Source organism: Macaca mulatta, chromosome 14, assembly GCF_049350105.2.
Source record: "Macaca mulatta isolate MMU2019108-1 chromosome 14, T2T-MMU8v2.0, whole genome shotgun sequence".
NCBI lineage: Eukaryota > Metazoa > Chordata > Mammalia > Primates > Cercopithecidae > Macaca > Macaca mulatta.
This window is the reverse complement of record NC_133419.1, coordinates 6,575,607-6,584,612: the sequence shown is the minus strand read 5'-3', so window position 1 is coordinate 6,584,612 and position 9,006 is coordinate 6,575,607. Positions and strand designations below refer to the sequence as shown.

General features: G+C 47.8%; 1 protein-coding gene across 6 annotated transcripts in view; it reads right to left on the bottom strand.

Moving 5' to 3' along the window:
* Nucleotides 1–526: 526 nt before the first annotated feature.
* Nucleotides 527–9,006, bottom strand: part of CHKA (choline kinase alpha) — a 72,058-nt gene continuing 63,578 nt past the window's right edge. For 4 of the 6 annotated variants that reach the window (XM_028833151.2, XM_015113516.3, XM_015113517.3 and 1 more), the window contains 2 exons: nt 8,679–8,760; nt 527–1,732 (listed from right to left, as the gene is read on the bottom strand). In XM_028833151.2, the coding sequence (XP_028688984.1) occupies nt 1,673–1,732; nt 8,679–8,760 (142 nt within the window). In that variant the 3' untranslated portion in view covers nt 527–1,672. Of the gene's footprint in view, nt 1,733–8,318; nt 8,561–8,678; nt 8,815–9,006 lie in introns of all 6 variants that reach the window. The other 2 variants (XR_013403479.1, XR_013403480.1) reach the window with 2 other exon arrangements.

Here is a 9,006-nt window from a genome sequence, read left to right as displayed (position 1 = left end):
CAAATGGATCTCTGCAAGGAGACTGCAAGTGAGCTCGTGTGTGAAGGACCAGGCAGAGGTGAGGGCTAAGTGAGGCCAGCAGTGGCCTGGGCACAGGAAGATGGTGAGTGAGAAGCCACCAGAGCTCCTATGCAGGAGTGCAACACCACTGCTGTTCAATTCAGTTTGGCTTCACCTGTTTAAAACTGTAACTCTCTAGAAGGGTGAATAGTGAAAGCCTCCCTCCTGCCCCTGCCCCTGCCCAGCCACTCAGTGTCCCCAGGCACCAGCGCTGCTCCCAGTCTCCAACGTCCTCCAGGGCTCTTCATTTCTGGGCTAGAAGCAGGGAAACCAGAGTGTGACAGGGAAGAAGAGGAGGTGGAGGAGGGCTGATGGGGTCACACGCTGCTGGGATGCCAGCTGAGAGCAGTGGGGCACTGCTGAGCTGAGGGACTGGGTGGGTGCAGATGGAGCCGTCCATGGGCTCCTTCAGGTACCAGGAGCCCTCCCTGAGATTTAGGACACATCCAAGGGTGACAGCTTGAGGTTGGGTTTTTATTATTTTATTTGTATAGGACAATCTCTGTGGTAGCAGAAATATATGCACAAAAAACAATTCAAATAAGAGTTCAGAGTAAAAAAAGTCAGCTAAGACTGTATCCCGCGGGACATTTCATATATATGGATTTCACAGCTACACTCAATCCACGCCGTTCACCACATAGAGGCTGCTGTCTCCCACAAGAATGATGATGTCAGGGACATCGGGAAAGGTAAGGGCCGGGAAACTGAGCCCTCAGAGAACCCAGGCCAGGGTTTCCCTCACCCTGCCCGGGGGCGGCCCAGCCCACTCAACAGGATCCCACACTTCAGGCAGAGCAAAGGGCAGGAGAGGCCCAAAGAGCTGGGTCAATCAGCTGGCTCCCCCGGGAGGGGAGCTGGGAGACAGGGAGGTCCTCACACTGCCCCATGGCCATGCACGGCTGTCTGCACACTCCATCAGGAGGAAGGGCAGGGAGAAGTCACACGCAGTACAGTGAAATTCATCAATGTCACACACGCCCAGCAGGAGGGGAGAGCTGTGCTCCACACGCAGGCGGCAGCAATCCACTGCTCCAGCTTCAGCCATGGGACCAAGAGGATACAGGAGCAGCTTCTGGGGGCCCCAGGCAGAAGCTACCTTGCAGTAGTGACTGGCGACTTCACAGTACATCTCTGCTCACTTGCCGTCCCTTGGGAATGAGCAGCGTCTATAACACATCGCCATCTACAAAAGCCTGCTCACAGTGTTCACCAGCACATTCATGAAAAAAAAAAAAAATTTAAATCAACATTAACCAAAGTACCTGCAAGTAACACTGCTTACTCTTGCTGTTTGCCCTTTCTGACTGGAAACCTTAGCCCCCAAATATGAAACGCCTTCTCTAGATTAAAAGGATTCAGAGATGTTGCACTATTGCACTATATTTCTGCTTCCCAATCTCGTTTCTGAGTCCTAGTGAAATTGTAAACAAGAGGTGAAATAAATGTCGCTCCATTTTAATACAGTCTTTAGTATCATAAACATCTGTGTTCAGTAGTGAGCCACCCAAAGCCTCCTGCCACAGGAGCAGTAGTCGAAGCACAGAGAGGACCCCGCTCCGCCGCCTCCCCATGCAGTCCAGTGATGAGGTGGATGGAGTCCTCCCCACAGTCACACCCCAAGCTTCCTCTTCTGGTGGAAATAGGCATCAAACCTTGCTTGGGCGTAGTCCTAGGAAAGAGCAAAGAGAAGCAAGGAATCCTGCTGGCCTGCCCCTGCCCATGTGTCCCCCAAACCCCACCCCTGGCAAGAGCTGAGGGCACGGACCCACGAGACCAACAGCACAGGACTGGCCTGTGCAGCAGGGCTGCTCCGCAGGTGCAGGCTCCTCAAGCTCCTGGCCCACCCTGCACACCTTCATTCTCAGGAGGCCTGTTTACAGGCATGGGCCAGCCCAGCCCTGCCTCTCAGGATGGACGTCTCGTCCACACGCTTGGCACTGCTACCATTCATCACCTTGTTAACCTTGGGTGCTCTGGGCACTGGCTGACCGACATAACACACTTTTTAGAGCAAAAGGCCCCTGGGACATAGGCAAGTCTAGAATAGAAGGGGAGAAAAAAGAGGATGCCCGTTGCCTATTTCCCGGGATCTCCTGCAGCATGACTTTTAAGAAAGACACTGAGAGGCAAGGGAGAACACCTGGCTTGGTGTTCTGTTTCTGCCACTGTATTTTTCTGGGTCTCTTCCCTCATCTGTCTATCAGTGAGGACAACACAATCTCAAAGACCCACTCCTAATCTAAAAGTCTGCAATTCTAGAAGCCAGGAAGATTACAATAACACTTTTTTGAAAAATTAACTCTGAGCTGTAATTTCTACTCTATAAGCATGAGCCCATTTTAAGTGTCCAGTTTGAGGGCTTTCACAGATGCATCCAGCCAGTTCTCCACCACTGCAGTCAGGAGGAGACCTGTGTTTCCAGCATCCCTACAAGCTCCCATGGGCCTCTTGCAGTTGGCCACAGGCAGCCACCGACTCAATTTTTGTCACTATGGATTGGACTTTTCTTTCCTAGAGTAGCACATAAATGCCACCATACAGTATGTACCCTCGTGCCTAGCTTCTCAGCGTGATGCCTCTGAGTGGCCCATGCTGTCATGCATTCGTGCCACCTTCCTTTGCACTGCCAAGTGTTCTCAGTACACGGATCTGGCACTGTAGTATCCACGCATCTGCTGACTGGCATTGAGGCTGCTTCCAGTTTGGGACAATTACAAATGAAGCTGCAGGCCAGGCACGGTGGCTCACACCTGTAATCCCAACACTTTGGGAGGCCAAGGCCGGCAGATTACTTGAGGTCAGGAGTTCAAGACCAGCCTGGCCAATATGGAGAAACCCCCTCTACTAAAAATACAAAAATTAGCTGGGTGCAGTGGCACACGCCTGTAATCCCAGCTACTCAGGAGGCTGAGGCAGGAGAATGGCTTGAACCCAGGAGGCAGAGGTTGCAGTGAGGCAAGATTGGGCCACTGCACTCCTGCCTGGGCAACAGAGTGAGACTCTGTCTCAAAAACAAACAAACAAATGAAGTTGCTATGAGCGTTTGAGTGCAAGTCTTGGTGTGGAATCTGTTTTCATTTGTTCTGGAAAAATTCCCCAGGAGGGCTGCTGGGTGGTCTAACGCATGCATCTTCACGCCGGCTGTCGCAGACTGCATTCCCAGCAGCAGTGCACGCGCATTCCCATTGCTCTATCTGCTCGCCAACATTTGAGACTGTCAGTTCTTTCAAGTTTTAGCCATCACTGTGGGTGTGTAGGGTATCGCAATGAGGCTTTGATTCATATTTCTTTAACGACTAATTATATGAAACACATGAAAAGATTCTTACTGGCCATGTGTTTCTCTTAAGTGTCCAAATCTTCTATCCATTTATAAAGCAGGCTGAGACTGGGTGTGGTGGCTCACGCCTGTTTTCCCAGTACTTTGGGAGGCCAAGGCGGGCGGATCACCTGAGGTTAGAAGTTGGAGACCAGCCTGACCAACACAAAGAAACCCCGTCTCTACTAAAAATACAAAAACAAAATTAGCCGGGTGTGGTGGTGCATGCCTGTAATCCCAGCTACTCGGGAGGCTGAGGCAGGAGAATCATTTGAACCCAGGAGGCAGAGGTTGTGGTGAGCCGAGATCGTGCCATTGAACTCCAGCCTGGGCAACAAGAGCGAAACTCCATCTCGAAATAATAATAATAATAATAATAATAATAATAATAATAATAATAATGCAGGCTGTTTGGTTTCTGGCTGAGTTATGAGTTCTTTATATATCCTAAATATGAATCCTTTATTAAATATACATTTGTACTATTTTCTCCCAGTCTGTGGCTTGCCTTTTCATTTTCTCCATGATATCGTTCAAAGAGTTTTTCATTTTGATGAAGTCCAACTGTGATGATATATACGAGTGTTTTTGTAGCTGGTCCCTGTCTCATAACTCCCATAGCCCTTACTACAGTAAACAGAATCTCCCTCTCTGACCTTCTGCCGTCCTTTCACCTGCCCAAAGCTAGACTCTGATCTGACTGTGGGTCATAAGACTCTTATTCCGGAGAGGGTCCTGCCTCATACCCTGGGATAAGGAACGCTGTGCAAAGAGGCCCGAAGAACCTGGTCAGGCCTTGCCGGGTTTAGATCACACCTTTTTTGGTCCAATCACATTTCAACATGGTTGTCCATGTTTCAATCATACCTATCCAATGACATTTCCATAAAATGCCCAAGAGGACAGGGTTTGGGGAGTTTCTAGAGAACCGCAGGTGGAGGCTGACAGGAAGGTGAACAAGAATGAGTTCCCCAACCCACCCGCAGGGACAGCAGCTCCTGTGCTCAGAATCCTTTCAGACCTCACCCCACCTATGTATCTCTTCACCCTTAAAATACCCTTTGTTAGCTAAGCATGGTGGCGGAATGTCTGTAGTCCCAGCTACTTGGAAGGCTGAGGCAAGAGGATCACTTGAGTCCAGAAGTTGGAGACAGCCTGGGCAATACAGTGAGACCCCGTCTTAAAAAAAAATACACCGGTAAACTTACATGTTTCCCTGAGTTCTGTCCGCCGCTCTAGCAAATTAATTGAACCCAAGGAGGGGAACATGGGAACCCCAACATATGGCTGGTTGGTCAGAAATTCCAGAGGCCTGGACTTGCAACTGGTGTCAGAAGTGGAGGGCAGTCTTAAGGTCTCAGCCCTCAACCTGTGGGGTCTGATTCTCTCCCCAGGTAGACAGTGTCGTAATGGAATTGAAGGACACCCATCTGCTATCCACTCCAGAACTGATTGCTTGTTTGTGAGGGGGGGAGAACCGCCCCCCGACTTTAGTCTTCTGTGGTGATGATTGTTGCTGATGAAAGGAATGGGAAAAAGCACTTTGGTTTTTATGTGTTTCCTGCTCACAGCAACTTACTCTATTTTTTCCTCTTTTATGGCTAGTGCTTTATGTAACCCAATAAATCTGTGCTTAAGTCAGTAAGCTTTTTTTTTTTTGGAGACAGAGTCTCGCTCTGTCCCCCAGGCTGGAGTGCAGTGGCGCAACCTCTGCTCACTGCAAGCTCCGCCTCCCAGGTTCACGCCATTCTACTGCCTCAGCCTCCCGAGCAGCTGGGACTACAGGCGAGCAGCTGGGACTACAGGCGCCTGCCACCAGGCCCGGCTAATTTTTTGTATTTTCAGTAGAGACGGGTTTTCACCGTGTTAGCCAGGATGGTCTCAATCTCCTGACCTTGTGATCTGCCCGCCTCAGCCTCCCGAAGTGCTGGGATTACAGGCGTGAGCCACCGCGCCCGGCCTAGGTCACTAAGCTTTTCTCTTGTGTTTTCTCACAGAAACTTAATAGTTTTAGCCTTCACATTTAGGTCTGTTACCTGTTTCAAGTTGACTGCTGTTTATGGCACGGAATCAGGTTCAGTTTTTTCTCCATAGGACTCTTCAAATGTTCTTGCATCGTTTTTTGAAAATATAATCCTTTCCCTCTTAAATTACCTTGGCCTTTCTGTTGAGTACCAGGTGATTATATACATATGGATCTATTTCTGGGCACTATATTCTGTTCCATCTGATTTGTTTTGTTTTGTTTTTGAGATGGGGTCTTGCTCTGTTTCCCAGGCTGGAGTGCAGTGGCGTGATCTCGGCTCTCTGCAACCTCTGCCTCCCGGACTCAAGCGATTCTCCTGCCTGTCTCCCAAGTAGCTGGGATTACAGGCGTGTGCCACCTCACGCTAATTTTGTATTTGTAGTAGAGACGGCGTTTCTCCATGTTGGTCAGGCTGGTCTCGAACTCCCAACCTCAGGTGATCCACTTGCCTTGGCCTCCCAATATGCTGGGACTATAGGCATGAGCCACTGCACCTGGCTGGCTGTGGGTTTTTCATACATGCCTTTATTTGGCTGAGGAACATCCCCTCTAGTCCTAGTTTGCTGAGATTTTTTTAAATCACATTGGATCTTGACAAATTCTTTTTCCTGTGGTTCCTGAAATAATCATATGGTTTTTCACCTTCATTCTGTTAATATGAAGAATTATATGAACTGATTTTTTCAAATACAAACCAGCCTTACATTCCAGGGATAAATGCCACTTGGCTATAATATATTATCCTTCTACATATGTTAATGGATTTAATTTTTGCCAATGTTTTGATAGGGATTTTGTGTAATATTTCTTCTTATGTAATATAAACATTTAAGCTACAAAGCCATAAGTTTCTAAATACTGCTTTATGTATATCCCACAAATACTGACATGCTATGTTTTCATTATAATTCAGTGTAAAATATTTTCTCATTTTCTTTTTAATTTCTTTGACCCAGGGCTTATTTAGAAATGTATTGTTTAATTTCCAAATAATTGAGAATTTTCTAGATATCTTTTGTTGTTGATTTCCACTTAAATTTCACTGAGAACATATTCGGTATTACTTCATTCCCTTTGAATTTATCAAGACCTGTTTGATGGCCCAGCATATGGTCTATCTTGAGGAATATTCCATATTCATTTGAAAATAACGTGCACTCTGCAGCTGCTGGTGGGTTTAATGAACATGCACGAGGCCAGGCTGGCAGGGAGAGTTGTCAGGCCCTCTCTCTCCTTCTGTGTGTGTTCTTCCTTGTTCTAATCACAGAAGAGGAGTGGTGAGATCTCCTACGTTTGTTTTGTTTTTCTTTTTGAGATAGAGTTTCGCTCTTATTGCCCAGGTTGGAGTGCAATGGTGCCATCTCAGCTCACTGCAAACTCCGCTTCCCGGGTTCAAGTGATTCTCCTGCCTCAGCCTCCCTAAGTAGCTGGGATTACAGGCATTTGCCACCATGCCCAGCTAATTTTTGTATTTTTAGTAGAGACAGGGTTTCACCATGTTGGTCAGGCTGGTCTCGAACTCCTGACCTCAAGTGATCCACCCGCCTCGGCCTCCCAAAGTGCTGGGATTACAGGCATGAGCCACCACATCCGGCCGAGATCTCCAACTTTAATCATGAATCTGCCAGTTTCTTCTTTCACTTTTGTCAGTTTTAACATCATGTCTTTTGAAGCAAGACAAGGATTTTTAATGTCCTCTGGATGTACTGATGCCTTTATTATCACAAAATGCCCTTATCTCTAGTAATATTCCTTGTTACGAAGTATGCTTTGTCTTACAGTATCATTTGACCATGACTCAAATCTGCTTTAAAAATCCAATGTCCCTTTCTTTTACCTAACATCATCTTTGCATTACCAAACCTTCTGCCTAGAAGTAGAAATCATTCTAGTATAAAACTGAGGAGGACAAAATGAACTAGTCCCATCCCTGTCCCGAAGGAAGGCAGCTCACTAGACTGTAGACATTTGTGTTGTCCCCCACCCCAAGACAACTCACCAACATTCATTCACTATGGAACAACAGAAAGGTTTGTCTGATGGTTAAAAATACTTTCTATTTCGGCCGGGCGCGGTGGCTCAAGCCTGTAATCCCAGCACTTTGGGAGGCCGAGATGGGTGGATCACGAGGTCAGGAGATCGAGACCATCCTGGTTAACACAGTGAAACCCCGTCTCTACTAAAAAATACAAAAAACTAGCCGGGCGAGGTGGCGGGCGCCTGTAGTCCCAGCTACTCGGGAGGCTGAGGCAGGAGAATGGCGTAAATCCGGGAGGCGGAGCTTGCAGTGAGCCGAGATCCGGCCACTGCACTCCGGCCTGGGCGACAGAGCGAGACTCCGCCTCAAAAAAAAAAAAAAACCAAAAACCAAAAAACAAAAAAAAAAAACCTTTCTATTTCTGTATCAATGACAGTTCTTTTTTTTTTTTTTTTTTTGAGACAGAATCTTGCTCTGTAACCCAAGCTGGAGTGCAGTGGCATGATTTCAGCTCACTGAAGCCTCCGCCTCCTGGGTTCAAGCATTCTCCTGCCTCAGCCTCCTGAGTAGGCGAGATTACAGATGCCCGCCACCACGCATGCTAATTTTTGTATTTTTAGTAGAGATGGGGTTTCTCCACGTTGGCCAGGATGGTCTCAAACTCCTGACCTCAGGTGATCTGCCCACCTCAGCCTCCCAAAGTGCTGGGATTACAGGTGTGAGCCACTGCACCCAGCTGACAATTCTTAAGGTTAAAAGTAAATGACAGCCTAGCTTGGTTACAAACATGCCTGTGAAAAACAGGAGGTCTAATTCAGTAATTACCAGCTTCCAACCCAAAGTTGGGCACTACAGGCTGGAGAATGAAGTGGTACCCGAGAAATAAAACCTTCCACAGCACAGGCAAGAGCCACCCACTCTTCTTCACTTACTGTCCCCTGTGTCAGAAGGGATTGAGGTCACAGCTGGACCTCCAGGGTGCAGATGCCTACATTCCCCATCAGGATTGCAGGACTACCTGGCCCTTCTCTGAAGCCGGGGAGGCAAGGTCTGCTGGCCTGGAAGTGAGGGCAACCTCCAAAGGCAACCACGGCATCAGTGACAGCGGCTTCTCCCCTGGCTTCCTGGGCTGAGCCACACTGTCCTGATGCCACCAGGTCACCACATTCGGGTACTTGGGGAGACAGAGAACCCTCTGTAAGGAATGGTCATTTGCTGCCAAGCATTCACAAATACTATAGCATTTTTACCCGGGAGTAGGATGGAAAAAAAAAAACGCTGCTAAAACATACCATGTACCCAAATTCAATAGATGAAATCTTGGCCTGTACAATGGACCAAAGTCCCCAGAGGAAATGAGATGCAAGGGCAAACCTGGAATGATAAAAGCAAGAAACACATATGAGACATACAGTATCAGTTACAGGACTGATGAAATGATTTCATGCCAGATGGACATTTTAACTTGTGTGGATGCAAACCTAGTTGGTGTTGGCAAATCATGGGTCTATATTCCATGGGACTAACTAAGAAAAATGGGAAAACCACTCCCACACCCTTCCTTCACCTGCTAGTGACAGGTGCACTGGTGAGTATGAACACACACAGCTGGTCTGGCCA